Source organism: Somniosus microcephalus, chromosome 2, assembly GCF_052327205.1.
Source record: "Somniosus microcephalus isolate GS21.2 chromosome 2, FLI_Smic_1.0, whole genome shotgun sequence".
NCBI classification, from domain to species: domain Eukaryota; kingdom Metazoa; phylum Chordata; class Chondrichthyes; order Squaliformes; family Somniosidae; genus Somniosus; species Somniosus microcephalus.
This window is the reverse complement of record NC_140988.1, coordinates 227,998,916-228,018,404: the sequence shown is the minus strand read 5'-3', so window position 1 is coordinate 228,018,404 and position 19,489 is coordinate 227,998,916. Positions and strand designations below refer to the sequence as shown.

At 49.2% G+C, this 19,489-nt stretch overlaps 1 protein-coding gene across 3 annotated transcripts in view; it reads right to left on the bottom strand.

Moving 5' to 3' along the window:
- LOC147123250 (magnesium transporter NIPA2-like) overlaps positions 1 to 16,002 on the bottom strand; it is a 52,973-nt gene extending 36,971 nt beyond the window's left edge. Inside the window, exon 1 of one of the 3 annotated variants that reach the window (XM_085969825.1) lies at positions 15,770 to 16,002. In XM_085969825.1, coding sequence (XP_085825951.1) covers positions 15,770 to 15,806 — 37 coding nt within the window. In that variant the 5' untranslated portion in view covers positions 15,807 to 16,002. Of the gene's footprint in view, positions 1 to 9,295; positions 9,382 to 15,769 lie in introns of those variants that run through there. The other 2 variants (XM_085969833.1, XM_085969818.1) reach the window with 2 other exon arrangements.
- Positions 16,003 to 19,489: the final 3,487 nt, after the last annotated feature.

The following is a 19,489-nucleotide window of genomic DNA, read 5'->3' as shown; positions in this document are numbered from 1 at the left end:
GGAAGATGAACCAAACAACGACATTGATTCCAACTCAACATTGCCAGAAGAACCTGATACCCCAAAGAGGCGTTATCCAGACAGAATCAGGAAGCCTCCTCAAAGACTGAACTTATAATTGCTTAAACTTAACCAATGTATCTAGCAACAGTAATTGTGATTGTAATTCGTTATTAGTTGTTAAATGAATGTTATGTACTGTTTATCTAAAAGGGGAGGAATTGTTGTGTATGTACCTTTAAGAGAATAACTGGTCTCAGGCTGCAGTACCGGCAGTGACCACCCCTGTATAAAAGGCGCTAGAGAGCCTCTGTTGTTTAGAGTCGTTTATGCCTCCACCAGTAAAGATCGTTTTGTTTTCTCTCCTGCTAGTCCGTGTCTCAATCATTCACGGACTTAACAATCCCCAATTCAAGCTGGGAGTACATTAAATTACTTGCAGCTTCAGGAAAAAGTGGCTTCTGAGCTAATGCTGGCTACACAGTACAAATGTAACATGGAGTATTCTAATGGAAGTTTGAATGCTATAAAGTTGACAAAAATATTTCTAGAGTGGGAAAAGATCATTTTCAGCTTAGAATTCTGAACAAGATCACAAGGACAAACAGATTTAAGTGACTGAGTAAGTCCTAGCCAAGTGGCTCCACTCCTCCAGGTGACGATTTATAGAACCCTTACTACGTTGCTCCAGTCCATCTCTGCTTGCCTCTGTATTAAGCTTAAAAAGCTTGGAAACTCATTTCAGGTAACAAAAAGAGTGCTTCGTGGCTTTGTTCACTTGGTAGCACTACAAGACTCTGAATTAGAAAACTGTGCAGATTGGCTGCCAAGTTTATTTAAACAATAATGGCCCTGATTTTACGGTGCTTCCGACACACGCTGTCGGAAACCTTCAGAATGGCCCCACTAGTTCCAGGTTTCCGCATGCGCTGCGCATGCACGAAAACCCAGAACTGTGATCTGTCAAGTTTCGTTTGGACAGATCCACCGTATCTGCTGCAAAGTCGCTTTCGCAGAGTTGGGCTATGATGATTTAAACATTCACATAAATTTACAATTAGTTTAGGCAAATTCTATCCCGTTTTAAAATGTTTAATTTTTTTTAATTACATTTTTATTTAAAATGTTTAATTAAAAGATCTTTTAATTCATTTTGAACATGTGATCATTTATTTTTATTTAAGTGGTATGAAATTTTATTTATTTGTTAGACGATTTCGATTATGCTTATGAGGATTCCGTACGTAAATGGAATCCCCTTTTTTAAATTGGTTAGCCTGGCCCACATGATCCCAGGGACACTTGTGAACCACATGCGCCCCTACACAGGCGTACACCTGCAGGTCCGGAACAGCCCGAAGCTCCAGAGAGACCAGGTAAGTTCATACTGTTCTTCGGTTCGGAGGCGTACACTGACCACAATTTCCAGGCCAAGATGATACGTGTGAGGCAGGAGCCAAAGAGTGTGAACAGGATTCTGCCTGGAACCCGAACTGCATCTTCTGGCCTCAGACTAGTCATCATCATCGGCGACCACTCGAATTTGAGTATGGTAAGTCCTTCATCAGTCATCTACTTGTGGGTCTTCAGGTGGCTGTGGAAGCCAATCCAAGATCCACAGACTACTACAGTGTGGGCATGTAAGACTATTGGTAGTAACTGGAGTATGGGTCTTCTTAAGTTGTCTCTCCTTACGGCGCTGGCGTTTATCCTCAGTGGCACGCTGGAGATTCTTTTCATGTAGTGCGGCACCGTTGTGGATGCATTTTCTCCAATTGTCTCTGTCCAGTGCGATTTCCTCCCAGTTATTAAATATCGATATGGAACTTAAGGATTACTTTGATGTTATCTTTGTAATGCTTCTTTTAACCACCAGGAGGCCTCTGCCCTTCCTTCAACTGGGAGTACAGAACTGGTTTTGGGAGACGTGAGTCTGACATGCGAATGACATGTCCAATCCATCGGAGTTGATGCTGTATGATGAGCGTAGTGATGCTGTAGATATTGGCCTCTTCAAGTATACTCCAGTTGGTACGCTTGTCCTCCCAGCTAACCCTCAAGATTTTGCGTAGAGAACGTTGGTGGTATTGCTCTAAGGCTTCGAGATGTCTACTGTACGTAGTCCAGGTTTCAGCTCCATATAAAAGGGTGGGAAGGATGATGGCTTTGTATACAAGAATTTTAGTTTGGACTTGGAGGTCATGATTTTCAAAGACTCTCCTCAGTTTAGAAAAGGCTGCACATGCACAACTCAGGTGGTGATGGATTTCAGAATCAATGTCAGCTTTGGAGGATAAATGGCTACCCAGATATGGAAAGGTGTTGACATTTTCAAGGGTGTTATTATCAATCTTTATAGAGGGAGGAGTTGCAAGCTGATGGCTGGTGGAGCACCTGGGTTTTCTTTATATTCATGGTGAGGCCCAGAAGTTTGTAGGCTCTGGAAAAAGCATTCAAGGTTTTTTGTAGATAATGCTCGGAAAGAGCTGTGATGGCGTTATCATCTGCACACTGTAACTCCACAATGGTAGTGATGGAGACTTTGCTCTTGGCCTTAAGCCTGTTGAGATTGAAAAGTCGGCCATCAGTACGGTAAAGGATTGAATTCCGGTGGGCAGATCACTGCCGATGAGATGGAGGATAACAGAGATGAACACAGCAAAAAGGGTTGGAGCAATGATGCAGCCCTGTTTTACTCCTGTCTCAACTGTAAAGGGCTCTGAAATAGAACCGCTGCTGCTGAGAACTGCTGTGGACATGTTGTCATGTAGCAGCCTCAGAACTAAGATGAATTTATCGGGGCAACCAAGCTTAGACAAGATATGCCATAAAGTCTGGCGGTGGACGGTGTCAAAAGCTTTAGTTAAGTCTATGAAAGCTATGAACAGTGGTTGCTTTTGTTCACGGCATTTCTCCTGTAATTGACGTGCTGTGAAGATCATAGCAGCTGTTCCTCTGGATGGTCGGAAACCACACTGCGACTCCGGAAGCACCTCCTCAGATAACGGCAAAAGTCTGTTAGCAAGGACACGGGCAAGCACTTTTCCTGTGGAAGAAAGGAGGGAGATACCTCGGTAGTTACCACACACCGACTTTTCCCCCTTTTTAAAGATAGTAACAATCAAAGCGTCTGAGATCTTGTGGAATTTCTTCCTGCTGCCATATTTTTAGGAGGAAGGCATGTATGTGTGTCAGGAGCTCAGGGCCACCTTTAAGGATTTCTGCTGGAATCCCATCTGAGCCGGCAGCTTTGTTGTTTTTCATGGACCTGATGGCATTCTGCACTTCTATAGTGCTTGGGGGTGCCCCCATTTCCTCCCTTTCTGGTCTCTGCGGTAATTGATTGATGGACTCCAGATCTGCGCTACTGTCAGTTGAACAGTTCTTGAAAATGCTCCCTCCATCTTGTGTCAATTGCCTCCTTGTCCTTCAGCAGAGTTAAACCGTCCTTAGAGCGTAAGGGGTTTAAGCCACGGTAGCTTGGTCCGAAAACTGCCGTGGTGGCACTGAAGAAGCCTCTAGAGTCCCCAGTACCAGCCATACGTTGTATTTCTAGGGACTTGAGACCACCAGTTGTTCTTCATCTCCTTTATTCTCTGCTGGACATCTGCCTTAGCTCTAGCATGAGCCTCTCTTTTGGCCTTGCTGCTGATGTTGTTTTGCCAGGCGCAGAAAGCTTTCCTTTTCCTTTCTATGAGCTGCTCAATTTCTGAGTCGTTCTCATCAAACCAGTCGTGATGTTTTCTGGACTTAAAACCGAGTATGTTCTGGGAGGTGTTGTGGATAGTGACTTTCAGCAGTTCCCAATGTTCTCCAGTATCATGTGGGTATTCCTTTGGAAGACTTTGCCTGATGGAATCCTGAAAGCACTGCTGTATGGCAGTGTCCTCAAGGCATTCAATGTTTAATTTTGGCCGGAACTGCTTCTTCTGAGCACGTATCTTGGGCTTTAGTTTGAGGGACATAGTTGCTCGGATAAGGCGATGATCTGTCCAGCAGTCATCAGTGCTGAACATGGCCCTAGTGACCAGAACATCACGACGACCCCTTGCCCGTACAATGACATAGTCAATGAAATGCCACAATTTTGAGCGGGGGTGCCTCCAGGAGGTTTTGTACTTGTTTTTTTGTCGGAAGAAATTGTTTGTGATTATGAGGTTGTGCTCAGCACAGTGAGAAGAAGTAGTCCGTTTGAGTTGGACTTTCCAATGCTCTCTTTTCCTATGATGCCTTTCCATCGTTGGTAATCCCGACCGACCCTGACATTGAAGTCCAAGAAGAATGACTTTATCGTCTTTTGGGATACCAGACAAGGTTTTATCCAGGTCAGCATAGAAGATCTCCTTTACTTCATCTAGCGAATCCAGGGTGGGAGCATAAGCACTCACAACTGTTGCCATCTGATTGTTGGATAGGGTTAGACGCATTTTCATGAGGCGTTCATTGATTCCCACAGGAAATTCAGAGAGTTGGCTAACAAGTTCATTTTTGATGGCAAATCCAACTCCATGGGGATCCAGGGGTTTTCCGTTGGCTTCCCTTTCCAGTAGAATGTGTAACCCCCCTTCTCCTCCTTCAATTGACGACCTGCTAATCGAGTTTCAGATAGGGCAGCTATATCAACGTTGCATCATTTCAGCTCTCTGCATACGATGGCCGTCCTTCTCTCCGGTCGATCACTTGTTGCACTGTCTACTAGTGTCCGCACATTCCATGCTCCGAAGTTCAATTTTCTATCTTTAGGACCGCATTTTGGTGACCCTTCTGGATGCGGTATTCCAGACAGGGTGTTATTGTGGCAGGCTATTTGTGGGGCACCTTTTCTAGCCCCCTCCCTGTTCAGAGCGAGCAGAGCGGATCCTAAATAGGGATGCTCAGTCGTGGATGAAGCTGCCGGGGGGCTCCCCTGCCTCGATCCACGAGCCAGACGACTGAATCAGACACCCACCGCCGAGTGTGCCAGCTTGTGATTAGGAGCTTCCAGACCTCACAATCCTGCCCCCATCACCACTTACTGATCGCCACAGGACTTTACGCTGGCGTGTTGTAGAGGTAAATGTAGATCCCTCTGAAGGACGCCGTGCGTGGTATCTTTTAGCGTGGGGTGGTTGGTGCACAGCCAGCCACCACATGATCCTTGACAGAAAAGGGGCCAGGGTCCAGTGGCAAGGAAAAACCGAGACGACTGGAGACCCCTCTCTGCTGCAGCCTTCTTCCGCCTTCACAGCCGTTGTGGTACTTCTCGCAGCCCCTGAACCAAAGTGACTCAGAGTTACCACCGCCATCCGCCTGTTCTACCGTTGAGGACTTGGTATGGATCGCACTTCGTCTGGAACCTCCCCCTTGACCTTACCGCCTTGGGTGACCCTGCCAAGAGCTGTGCCCCCGCTCACAGGTTCACGCAAGCCTCTCCACCACAAGGTGGCGATCCAAGGAAAGGACTAGTAGCTGCAGTGCAAATATACACCAAGTGTTCTTTGTGAAGAGAATGGGTGTAAAGAGTAGACACTGTTCTTCCTGGATTTATATATTTTAGAAATGTATTCGCACTTGACAAATTCATGTCTCAGAGGACAGAAACCTTTAAAAAAAAACACAAGGCAAACACACGACTTGCAGCCATTTAGTACAGAAAATGTGCTGCCATTAACCCCTGCCTCAACTCCTCCATAAAGCAGCAGCATACTGGGGTAAATTTGCCTGAGGGACAAAATGCATTTATCTACAGTACATTCAATTGTGTAGGTACAATACTGGTATTTATTAGATGCTATGCTAAGTTGGACAGTGTGCCAAAAGGTCTTCACAAATAATTTTCCCAATCTACCAGTAGCAGCCACAATTACATAGATGCTAAATTTACTGGAACAAATTCTCATTATGGTGCCACCCTTGCTATCCATTTTCACTCAAAATATCACAAATAAATGTGTTTCTCCATCCATTTATCCAAGTTATAATGCTACAACCATAGAGAAAAGAAAACTGAAAGGGGACACAATGGTACACACAATTTTACTTACTTTAAACAGTGATCACAGAACTAGAGGATACATAAATCTGAAATACTGTTTTTTTTCTCTGCAAAAACATCACACCTGTAATACAACTAATTAAGGTTGAGTAATGTAGATTGTAATGCAAGGTTGATGTTCTTTAGCATTCATTTACTTTGGGGTCAAGAGACATTCCATAGGCCATTGTCAGGTTTAACTTTAGACTCACTGGCCTAGAAATTCAGTTGGTAGCGCCAGCCGCTAGCGCCTTAAGAGGGCGATAAGTGGGGCGCGAAGCGGCTAGCGCCCGGCGCGATTTGCGCCTCTCGCGAACTTGAGTGAAGATTTAGCGGCGGCGCAAAACCGCAACACCCGCTCAGCTGCGCGCACAGATCCTAACATCACTTCATGGTGCAACGCCCTTGGTGTGCCCCGAACTGGAACTTCAGTGGCGCCCCCCTTCTTTCCGCCTGGCGCTCGCAGCGACTGGTTGAGTGGAACGGTTCCCAGTCGCTGTGGGGACGCTATTTAAAGGGGACTCTTCCTGCATTCTTTGTGGTAGCCATTTTGGACCACTCCCGTGTGAGAGAGAGAGAGATTTGCAGAGAGACAAAGGGAGAGAGCTTTCTGATTTGACTCAGCACTCGCACAGGTACTTCTGGCTTCAGCCCAGAGCTTTGCAGTCGGATTGATTTTTCAGTGCCATTGCCCTGAGTGGCCACATATAATGGGGGCTGCAATGGGTGGAAATGTTGGGTTTCTCCATTGCATTGAGGGGGCTCAGAGACGCCAAGAGAGAGTGCCAATCATGGCCAGACGGAGGAGGGCCAACAGGCATCGGCACAGGAGGCCTTACCCTCCCAGGGTATTCCGCCAGCACTTCTCCTACCTCAACATGCCTGAGGAGCAGTGCATTCGGAGGCTTCGATTCAGAAGGGAGGTGGTCACGGAGATCTGCCACCTGCTTCAGAGAGATCTGCAGCCTCAGCTGAGGAGCAGGGCATCTCTGTCGGTGGCAGTGAAGGTGACAGTGGCTCTAAACTTCTACGCCACCGGCTCCTTCCAATCCACTACTGGGGACATTGCCAATATCTCCCAGTTCGCGGTGCATTGCTGCATCTGCCAGGTCACGAATGCCCTCTTCAAAAAGGAGACATCAGTACATTTCCTTCCCCATGACAAGCAGCAAGAGCGTGCAATGGGATTTGCAAGAATAGCGGGCTTCCCCATGGTCTAGGGCACCATTGACTGCACGCATGTGGCTTTGCGGGCGCTTCTAGAGAATGCCGAGGATTACCGCAACCGGAAGGGCTACCATTCGTTGAACGTGCAGTTGGTGTGTGACCACAGGCAGTTCATACTAGCTGTCAATGCCCGCTTTCCAGGCAGCAGCCACGACGCCTTCATCCTGTGCCAGACTTCTGTGGCAGACATTTTCGAAGCCCCAGCTCACCCGGGAGGCTGGCTTCTCGGGGACAAGGGCTATCCTTTGTGCACCTGGCTGATGACCCCGCTCCGTGCGCCCACCACCCCTGCTGAAGAGCGATACAATGACAGCCATCAAGCGACCAGGAACATCATTGAGCACACAATCGGCGTGCTAAAGCAACGGTTCCACTGTCTGGACCATTCCAGGGGAGCCCTACAGTACTCGCCTGAGCGAGTCTCCCATTTCGTTGTGGTGTGCTGCATGCTGCACAACCTGGCTATCCTCAGGACTCAGCCACTGCCAGCAGACATTGGAGGACCACCAGAGGAGGAGGAGGAGGAGCACAAGACGGGAGGGAGGCACAAAGTGCAAGGGCCATCCGTCAGCGGCTTATTGCAAGTTGGTTCTAGGCCCCCTCTCAGGGAATGGCTTGTGCCATTGAAAGAACATGAATGGACCCCGCTCCGCAAACCCCGAGCTGGTCAAGGCAACAAATTGCGCATTTTTGCACTTTGAACTATCTGAATAAAGACAATTATTTATTTAACAAACTCTGTGCCCTTCCCGCATGACAAACAAATACAGAGAAACCCCCCAAAAAAGTCAGACACATAACTGGCTCTCACAACCTGGAAACAATGAACAAAAAAGTTAAACAAAAATGACCATGATCCTCAGCCTTCACAAAAAAAAACACAACATTTTGCCACACCTCCTACTTTTTGGTCTGCGAGGGTGATCTGCCTCGCTTGCGAGATTGGCCCCTTCCTGCCCTGCAGCTCCTCCGCAATGGGACCTCAGTGGCTGCAGCAAGGCTGCTGAGGGTCAGATGGTGAGACGGCAGATGCCCTTGGGGGACGGCCTGTACCAGCTCTAGGCCTGGAGGGCCCGGCTGCTGACTGCTCCAACTCTGCTTGGGCGGCAGCAGTCTGTCCTACGGGTGGTGGCAGCTGCAGTGGAGGTGTGACAGTGTTGGCAGCAGGAATGCTGCCAACCTGACAGAGCACAGGCACTCCCTGGTCGGACGAGACACTGGCACTCGCACGGGGCAGCACTGCAGTATGCGCAGCAATCTGCTGAAGCACAGACTGCTGCAGTGCGGCGAGGGCCTCGGCGAATCCTGGCCGATCCAGCGAGGGTGGCAGCAGTTAGTGCTCATGTGGCCCTGATCTGTGTCTGCATCAGACCAGCCAGTGACTGCATGGCACGACTAAGCACTTGGCTGGAAGCCGCGTGTACTGCACCGAAGTCCTGCAGACTCCTTGCCTGTGGTGCCCCGAAGTCCTGCAGACTCCTTGCCTGTGCTGCCCAGAATTCCTGTACACTCCTTGCCAGTGACTCTATGGAGTCAGGCATCCTTGCTACTGCAGCCATGAGCTCAGTGTGCCTGCGCTCCGCCTGGGCGCCCATTTCACCAAGGAGCCGCACCTCCTCTGCACTCACTGTAGCAGGACTGGAGGCCACACTCACCCTCTGGGGAGAAGGCCGCTGAGCTTCCCTACACCCGCCCCCGCATTGCTGCAGCCCGCTGGGCCCCGGAGCTTCACCCTCAGACCCGCCCCCCCTGCTCCCCTCCAGGGAAGTCATGTTCCCATCATGGCCATGGGCTGCCTCAGCTGAGGGTGGCACCGATTTTCCGGCTTCCTCTTCCTTGCCTTCCGATTCACTCGCAGTGCCAGCTTGAGGGCCCGCCTCCTCACCTGGTGAATCAGCATCTGAAAGCAGGGAGGTACAAGAGTTGCTTTAGTGAGGGGACAGGGCGGCAGCAAGGGAGGCATGAGTGCTGCAATGCACTGTATTGGTTCGATAGTGGCAAAGGATGCTGGTGTGAGGCACAAATAGAAAGAGGTCAAAAAGGTGATGACCTTACCATTGCTGTCCAGAACGGGGTCGGCATCTCCAGTGGTGACAGGGCCAATCAGTCGGCCTGCCATAATCCGTTCCACTCGCTGCTCCAGATCGCTGAGGTCTTTAAGTTCAGGACAGCCTCCCCCGGTCCATTGCTACTGCCTCCTATTGTGGGCCAGCTTGCCCTGCAAGAGAAAGGACGGGCTCTGAGTACAGTGTGAAGCCCTGATCTTGGCTGCATTGTCTTCCATGGTGGAATAGCCCCAACAGTGTGAAGCCCTGATCTTGCCTGCACTGCCTCCCATGGTCAAACAGCCCTGACAGTGTGTAAAGTGGTGAATGTGCATGTGATTTTCATGAGTCCCATAGTTGTTGGATGAGGGCTGGGCATTGGGGCTTTCAGGGCCCTTTGGTCATAAAGTGAGGTGAACATGCAGGGATGAAGAGGATACTGGAAAGGGTACTCACCCTGACAACCCGAGTGAGGTCATTGAACTTCTTCCTGCATTGCGTTGGGGTCCTAGGGACCATGCTGCTGGAGGTCACCCTGTTTGCCACCTCCCTCCAGGCTTTTCTATATTCGCTGGGCAACGGCCTCCTGCCACTGTCAGGAAAGAGGATAGGTCGCCTGCACTCCACTGCGCTAACCAGAACCTTCAGGGCCCCCTCACTGAAGCGCTGCGCTCGCTCCCTGGCCTTCTCCATGGTCGTAGGCGTAACAATGTCGCAGCAGGTCTGTCCAGGCCTAGAATCAGGGCTCCAATGGCAGGGCGTGGCTGCAAGCCAAATCGACCCTCCCCCTTGAAGAGGTGGCCGGCGCCAGCATGTCTGCCTGCAATCGCTAACGCGCCGCACCTGCGCTGCGCCCGCCCTCGGTAATAACGCCTCAGCTCGTCAGCTTAGCGCCTTAGGATAGTTGTGCACCGCCTGCTTTAGCGCAGCAGCAACCTCTTGGGGCGATGCAACTCAATTTTGGTGAAGGTAGCGCTAAGTTGCGCCGGGCGCTAAATTTAGCGCACACTCGACTGTAACGCCCCAAACGTGGCGATACTGAATTTCTAGGCCACTAAGTTTTCTTCTTCGCAATCAAAGATAATCTAGTGACTAGTGTTAATCAAGTAAAGTGGAGATCATAACAGTGCAACTTCTACATGGTTTGTTGGAAGAAGTAGGTTTGATGAGCAAGTAGGCTTTTCGAATTCTAGTAATGCTAGTAAAAGCAATACCTTAAGTGGATAACAAAAGTTAATGGAATGGCAGGTTTTATGCCAAGAGTTGTTGAATATAAAAGTCAAGATGATCTATATAAAATGTTAGTAAAACCACAATTGGACTACAATGGGCAGTGTTGGGCTCCACTCTACAGGAAGGATGTTAAGACAGTGGAGAGGGTAAATCGCAGAGTCACTAGTGTGATGCCTGGTAAAAAAAATACAAATATGAAGACTTGAAAATATTTGGTCTGTTTCCATTAGAGCAGAGGAGATTACAGGGTAATTTGGAGACCGTTTCTAGTGATTGTGGGAACTAGAATGATGGTAAAGTTAGAGCAGGAGATTTTTTTTTCCCCGGAGGCTGTGGAATGAACTATCGGAGTTAGTGATTGAATCAGAAGTCATGTCACCATTGAAGAATAGGTTAAACAAGTGGTCAAATGTTGGGATATGGGAACAGAAAGCACATGGGACTAGGGCTACTGCTCGTTTGGAGGATAAACACCAACAGACTGGGCTAAACGCCCTGTTTCCAAGTTATAATTTCTATGTAATTCCACTCTTACATCTCAGCCGAGATTTGCAGAGAGACAAAGGGAGAGAGCTTTCTGATTTGACTCAGCACTCGCACAGGTACTTCTGGCTTCAGCCCAGAGCTTTGCAGTCGGATTGATTTTTCAGTGCCATTGCCCTGAGTGGCCACATATAATGGGGGCTGCAATGGGTGGAAATGTTGGGTTTCTCCATTGCATTGAGGGGGCTCAGAGACGCCAAGAGAGAGTGCCAATCATGGCCAGACGGAGGAGGGCCAACAGGCATCGGCACAGGAGGCCTTACCCTCCCAGGGTATTCCGCCAGCACTTCTCCTACCTCAACATGCCTGAGGAGCAGTGCATTCGGAGGCTTCGATTCAGAAGGGAGGTGGTCACGGAGATCTGCCACCTGCTTCAGAGAGATCTGCAGCCTCAGCTGAGGAGCAGGGCATCTCTGTCGGTGGCAGTGAAGGTGACAGTGGCTCTAAACTTCTACGCCACCGGCTCCTTCCAATCCACTACTGGGGACATTGCCAATATCTCCCAGTTCGCGGTGCATTGCTGCATCTGCCAGGTCACGAATGCCCTCTTCAAAAAGGAGACATCAGTACATTTCCTTCCCCATGACAAGCAGCAAGAGCGTGCAATGGGATTTGCAAGAATAGCGGGCTTCCCCATGGTCTAGGGCACCATTGACTGCACGCATGTGGCTTTGCGGGCGCTTCTAGAGAATGCCGAGGATTACCGCAACCGGAAGGGCTACCATTCGTTGAACGTGCAGTTGGTGTGTGACCACAGGCAGTTCATACTAGCTGTCAATGCCCGCTTTCCAGGCAGCAGCCACGACGCCTTCATCCTGTGCCAGACTTCTGTGGCAGACATTTTCGAAGCCCCAGCTCACCCGGGAGGCTGGCTTCTCGGGGACAAGGGCTATCCTTTGTGCACCTGGCTGATGACCCCGCTCCGTGCGCCCACCACCCCTGCTGAAGAGCGATACAATGACAGCCATCAAGCGACCAGGAACATCATTGAGCACACAATCGGCGTGCTAAAGCAACGGTTCCACTGTCTGGACCATTCCAGGGGAGCCCTACAGTACTCGCCTGAGCGAGTCTCCCATTTCGTTGTGGTGTGCTGCATGCTGCACAACCTGGCTATCCTCAGGACTCAGCCACTGCCAGCAGACATTGGAGGACCACCAGAGGAGGAGGAGGAGGAGCACAAGACGGGAGGGAGGCACAAAGTGCAAGGGCCATCCGTCAGCGGCTTATTGCAAGTTGGTTCTAGGCCCCCTCTCAGGGAATGGCTTGTGCCATTGAAAGAACATGAATGGACCCCGCTCCGCAAACCCCGAGCTGGTCAAGGCAACAAATTGCGCATTTTTGCACTTTGAACTATCTGAATAAAGACAATTATTTATTTAACAAACTCTGTGCCCTTCCCGCATGACAAACAAATACAGAGAAACCCCCCAAAAAAGTCAGACACATAACTGGCTCTCACAACCTGGAAACAATGAACAAAAAAGTTAAACAAAAATGACCATGATCCTCAGCCTTCACAAAAAAAAACACAACATTTTGCCACACCTCCTACTTTTTGGTCTGCGAGGGTGATCTGCCTCGCTTGCGAGATTGGCCCCTTCCTGCCCTGCAGCTCCTCCGCAATGGGACCTCAGTGGCTGCAGCAAGGCTGCTGAGGGTCAGATGGTGAGACGGCAGATGCCCTTGGGGGACGGCCTGTACCAGCTCTAGGCCTGGAGGGCCCGGCTGCTGACTGCTCCAACTCTGCTTGGGCGGCAGCAGTCTGTCCTACGGGTGGTGGCAGCTGCAGTGGAGGTGTGACAGTGTTGGCAGCAGGAATGCTGCCAACCTGACAGAGCACAGGCACTCCCTGGTCGGACGAGACACTGGCACTCGCACGGGGCAGCACTGCAGTATGCGCAGCAATCTGCTGAAGCACAGACTGCTGCAGTGCGGCGAGGGCCTCGGCGAATCCTGGCCGATCCAGCGAGGGTGGCAGCAGTTAGTGCTCATGTGGCCCTGATCTGTGTCTGCATCAGACCAGCCAGTGACTGCATGGCACGACTAAGCACTTGGCTGGAAGCCGCGTGTACTGCACCGAAGTCCTGCAGACTCCTTGCCTGTGGTGCCCCGAAGTCCTGCAGACTCCTTGCCTGTGCTGCCCAGAATTCCTGTACACTCCTTGCCAGTGACTCTATGGAGTCAGGCATCCTTGCTACTGCAGCCATGAGCTCAGTGTGCCTGCGCTCCGCCTGGGCGCCCATTTCACCAAGGAGCCGCACCTCCTCTGCACTCACTGTAGCAGGACTGGAGGCCACACTCACCCTCTGGGGAGAAGGCCGCTGAGCTTCCCTACACCCGCCCCCGCATTGCTGCAGCCCGCTGGGCCCCGGAGCTTCACCCTCAGACCCGCCCCCCCTGCTCCCCTCCAGGGAAGTCATGTTCCCATCATGGCCATGGGCTGCCTCAGCTGAGGGTGGCACCGATTTTCCGGCTTCCTCTTCCTTGCCTTCCGATTCACTCGCAGTGCCAGCTTGAGGGCCCGCCTCCTCACCTGGTGAATCAGCATCTGAAAGCAGGGAGGTACAAGAGTTGCTTTAGTGAGGGGACAGGGCGGCAGCAAGGGAGGCATGAGTGCTGCAATGCACTGTATTGGTTCGATAGTGGCAAAGGATGCTGGTGTGAGGCACAAATAGAAAGAGGTCAAAAAGGTGATGACCTTACCATTGCTGTCCAGAACGGGGTCGGCATCTCCAGTGGTGACAGGGCCAATCAGTCGGCCTGCCATAATCCGTTCCACTCGCTGCTCCAGATCGCTGAGGTCTTTAAGTTCAGGACAGCCTCCCCCGGTCCATTGCTACTGCCTCCTATTGTGGGCCAGCTTGCCCTGCAAGAGAAAGGACGGGCTCTGAGTACAGTGTGAAGCCCTGATCTTGGCTGCATTGTCTTCCATGGTGGAATAGCCCCAACAGTGTGAAGCCCTGATCTTGCCTGCACTGCCTCCCATGGTCAAACAGCCCTGACAGTGTGTAAAGTGGTGAATGTGCATGTGATTTTCATGAGTCCCATAGTTGTTGGATGAGGGCTGGGCATTGGGGCTTTCAGGGCCCTTTGGTCATAAAGTGAGGTGAACATGCAGGGATGAAGAGGATACTGGAAAGGGTACTCACCCTGACAACCCGAGTGAGGTCATTGAACTTCTTCCTGCATTGCGTTGGGGTCCTAGGGACCATGCTGCTGGAGGTCACCCTGTTTGCCACCTCCCTCCAGGCTTTTCTATATTCGCTGGGCAACGGCCTCCTGCCACTGTCAGGAAAGAGGATAGGTCGCCTGCACTCCACTGCGCTAACCAGAACCTTCAGGGCCCCCTCACTGAAGCGCTGCGCTCGCTCCCTGGCCTTCTCCATGGTCGTAGGCGTAACAATGTCGCAGCAGGTCTGTCCAGGCCTAGAATCAGGGCTCCAATGGCAGGGCGTGGCTGCAAGCCAAATCGACCCTCCCCCTTGAAGAGGTGGCCGGCGCCAGCATGTCTGCCTGCAATCGCTAACGCGCCGCACCTGCGCTGCGCCCGCCCTCGGTAATAACGCCTCAGCTCGTCAGCTTAGCGCCTTAGGATAGTTGTGCACCGCCTGCTTTAGCGCAGCAGCAACCTCTTGGGGCGATGCAACTCAATTTTGGTGAAGGTAGCGCTAAGTTGCGCCGGGCGCTAAATTTAGCGCACACTCGACTGTAACGCCCCAAACGTGGCGATACTGAATTTCTAGGCCACTAAGTTTTCTTCTTCGCAATCAAAGATAATCTAGTGACTAGTGTTAATCAAGTAAAGTGGAGATCATAACAGTGCAACTTCTACATGGTTTGTTGGAAGAAGTAGGTTTGATGAGCAAGTAGGCTTTTCGAATTCTAGTAATGCTAGTAAAAGCAATACCTTAAGTGGATAACAAAAGTTAATGGAATGGCAGGTTTTATGCCAAGAGTTGTTGAATATAAAAGTCAAGATGATCTATATAAAATGTTAGTAAAACCACAATTGGACTACAATGGGCAGTGTTGGGCTCCACTCTACAGGAAGGATGTTAAGACAGTGGAGAGGGTAAATCGCAGAGTCACTAGTGTGATGCCTGGTAAAAAAAATACAAATATGAAGACTTGAAAATATTTGGTCTGTTTCCATTAGAGCAGAGGAGATTACAGGGTAATTTGGAGACCGTTTCTAGTGATTGTGGGAACTAGAATGATGGTAAAGTTAGAGCAGGAGATTTTTTTTTCCCCGGAGGCTGTGGAATGAACTATCGGAGTTAGTGATTGAATCAGAAGTCATGTCACCATTGAAGAATAGGTTAAACAAGTGGTCAAATGTTGGGATATGGGAACAGAAAGCACATGGGACTAGGGCTACTGCTCGTTTGGAGGATAAACACCAACAGACTGGGCTAAACGCCCTGTTTCCAAGTTATAATTTCTATGTAATTCCACTCTTACATCTCAGCCGAATTCACATATAGCTCATATATATATTCACCTGAAAAATGTCAGCACATGTGCACTAAAGTCACATTATGAAATATTTATACTTAAAATGGCTCATGTATTATTCGTGCAGTCAGTACAAGTGGAAATAAATCAAGTGTTGCATTATACGGTATAACATCTCTGGCCAGTGTTCAACAGTACGCAAACAAAACAAAAGTTACAAACTGGCACGTATACAACCGAAGGACATTACCCTCAGCACACTGTTGGTGTCCTGCTCCTGGCTCCATTGAATGATTTCCGTAAACAGCTGGAAGTGATTTTTTTTACCAGAACAAGCTCATCGGTCTTAATCGAAATGTAATGTCCTTATTGGAAGTTTCTCTCGAAAACCCTTCGACGGTTTCCCCCTTGGCTCCTGGTTCTTCTGTACTACACAACTCTGACCTATCGTCTGCCGCCGGCTCTTTAAATGTTAATTCCCTCTACCTGATAACTCGGTCTATTGCTTTACCTCCTTGCGCTGTCCCCGCCCCCTGGCGCGCGCTCCAGGTGTCTGCCTGTCACTCAGCCAATCCTGTAGTGAGTCGGGATCCGGCCACCCGGGCCCGCCAGCAGAATTGAATGACTAGTTGTGCTAATGCACTTCTCTGACGCAATCTTATTTCAGGTGCGAAGTTGTGAAACTTTTAGACACAAAGCTCTCTTTTTCAAAATTAATATGCTTTCTGGTATATTTTACTGGCTTCATAACCTTCCCCATATCTTTGTTCTGATGTTATTTCAATGGTAATACAAAAAATAATTAGTGCAGAAGTGATGTTTTTTAGTTTTTTTTGTAAATTACCTGAAGGTCCTGTTGACGTGTCGTAGGCCTTGGGGAGTTAATTCACTAGAGGAAAACTTAAGATTTATCAGGCGAATCTTGTGCATGCTGCGGACTATAAATAGTACTATGGTAGAACAATAAGTTGCTTAAATTGGTTTTGTGAAAAATACGAGTTTTACTTTGGGTGAGTGCACTGACTCATGATGTGATACCGTTCTACAGGCTCTAGAGTACTTTGGTATCTCACCCAATGTGTAAACCCAAGTCAGACGTTAACACACTTCTACCAGTTGTATGGAAGCTCAGACTCCTTGACTTTTCTTGATCTAAATTATTTGACCATTATCCAGTACTTCTCATTAACAAGGTGCAAGTGGTTCTAAATTTTATTCATTCTCAGGATAGTTGCTCTTGAGAAGCTGGTGGTGGGCCTTCCACTTGAACCACTACAGCCCCTTGTGGTAACGGTACTCCCACAGTGCTGTTAGGTAGGGAGTTCCAGGAGTTTGACCCAGCGACAATGAAGGAACAGCGATATATGGTCAAGTCAGGATGGTGTGTGACTTGGAGGGGAACTTGGAGGTGGTAGTATTCCCACGAATGTGCTGCCCTTATCCATTTAAGTGGTGGTCGTGGGTTTGGGAAGTGCTGCAGTGCATCCTGTAGATAGTACACACTACAGCCACGGTACACCGGTGATGAAGGGGATGGATGTTTCAGCTAGTCATTCTGACTGCTTTATTCTGGATGATGTTGAACTTCTTGAGTGTTGTTGCAGCTGCACCCATCCAGGTAAGTGGAGCATATTCCATCACACTTCTGACTTGTAGGTTGTGGAAAGGCTATGGGGTGTCAGAAGGTGAGCCACATGCCACAAAATACTCAGCCTGTGACCTGTTCTAGTAGCCATGACATTTATGTGACTGGTCCAGTTGAATTTCTGGTCAACGGGTACCCCCAGGGGACTTGGCGATGGTAATGCCACTGAATGTCAAGGGAAGGTGGTTAGGTTGTCTCTTGTTGGAGATAGTCATTGCCTGGCACTTGTGTGGTGCAACTGTTAATTCCCACTTATCAGCCCAAGCCTGGATGTTGTCCAGGTCTTGCTACATGCGAACATGGACTGCTTCATTATAAGAAGAATTACAAATGGAGCTGAACAATCATTAATGAACATCCCCACTTCTGACCTTTTTGTTGGAGGGAAGGTAATTGATGAAGCAGCTGAAGATATTTGGGTAGGAAACTGCCCTGAGGAACTCCTGCAACGATGTCCTTAGGCTGAGATGAGTGGCTTTTAACAACTATAACCTCTTCCTTTGTGCCAGGTATGACTCCAGTCACACAAGAGTTTTCCCCCAGTTCTCATTGACTTCAATTTTGATATGGCTTCTTGGTGTCACACTCGGTTGAATGCTACTTTGATATCAAGGGCAGTCAATCCTGCTTCACCTCTGGACTACAGGTCTTGTGTCCATGCTTGAACCAGGGCAGTAATGCGATCTAGCGCCGAGTGGCCCTGACGGAACCCAAACTGAGCTTCGGTGAGCAGGTTATTGATGAGCAAGTGCTGCTTGATAGCACTGTCGACAACACCTTCCATCACTTTGCTGATATAGGCTGAACTTTTCTGCTTTTTGTGGCCATGACACACCTAGGCACATCGTTGAGTAGATGCCAGTGTTGTAGCTGTACTGAAATAGCTAGGGGCACAGCTAGTTCTGGAGGACAGGTCTTCAGTACTACAGCTGGGATGTTGTAGGGACTCAGCCTTTGCTGTGTCCAATGTGTACTCAGCCGTTTCTTGATGTCATGTAGAGTGAATCGAATTAGCTGAAGACTGACATCAGTGTTGATGGGGACTTCAGGAGGAGACCAAGATGGATCATCCACTCGGCACTTCTAGCTCAAGATGGTTGCAAACACTTCAGCATTGTCTTTTGCACTCACATGCTGGGCTCTGCCATTGTTGAGGATGGGGATGTTCATGGCATCATCTCCTCCTGTTAGTTACTTAATTTTCCACCACCATTTATGACTGGCAGGGTTGCAGAGCTTTGACCTGATCTGTTGGTTGTGGGATTGTTTAACTCTGCCTATAGCAATACTGCTTTCACTGTTTTGAATGCATGTAGACCTGTGATGTAGCTTCACCAGGTTGGCACCTCATTTTCAGGTGCACCTGGTGCTGCTCCTGGCATGCTCTTTTACACACGTCATTAAACCAGAGTTGGTCATCTGGCTTGATGGTGATGGAGGAGTGAGGGATATACCAGACCATGAGGTTACAGATTGTGGTGGTATACAATTCTGCTGCTGCTGATGGCCCACAGCAGCTCAGGTGAACCAGACTGTTTGTAACCTCGGTGTCCTATTTGACTCCGAGCTGAGCTTCTGACCCCATATCCTCTCCAACATAAAGATCACCTACTTCCGCCTCAGTAACAATGCCTATCTCTACCACAACCTGAGCCCATCAGCTGCTAAGACTCTTATCCATGCTTTTGTAACTTCCAGACTCCACTATTCCAGTGCTCTCCTGGTTGGCCTCTCATCCTGCATGTGCCCTGTGCCAATTTTTTTAAACTTTATTAAAACTGTCTTGGTATGATTGGAAATTGAGTCATAGATTCCATACTCAAATAGGTTCATAGAATGGTTACAGCACAGAAGGAGGCCATTCGGCCCGTCAAGCCTGTGCCGATTCTCTGCAAGAGCACTTCAGCTAGTCCCACTACACTGCCCTTTCCCCATAGCCTTGCAAATTTTTTTCCTTCAGGTTCTTATCCAATTTCCTTTTGAAAGCCACAATTGAATCTGCCTCCACCACCCTTTCAGGCAGTGCATTCCAGATCATAACTATTCACTGCGTAAAAAAGTTTCCCTCATGTTGCCTTTGGTTCTTTTGCCAACCACCTTAAATCTCTGCCCTCTGGTTCTTGACCCTTCCGCCAATGAGAACAGTTTCTCTCTATACTCTGTCTAGACCCCTCATGATTTTGAACACCTCTATCAAATCTGCTCTCAATCTTCTCTGCTCCAAGGAGAACAACCCCAGTTTCTCCAGTTTATTCATGTAACTGAAGTCCCTCATCCCTGGAACCATTCTTGTAAATCATTTCTGCACCATCTCTAAAGCCTTCA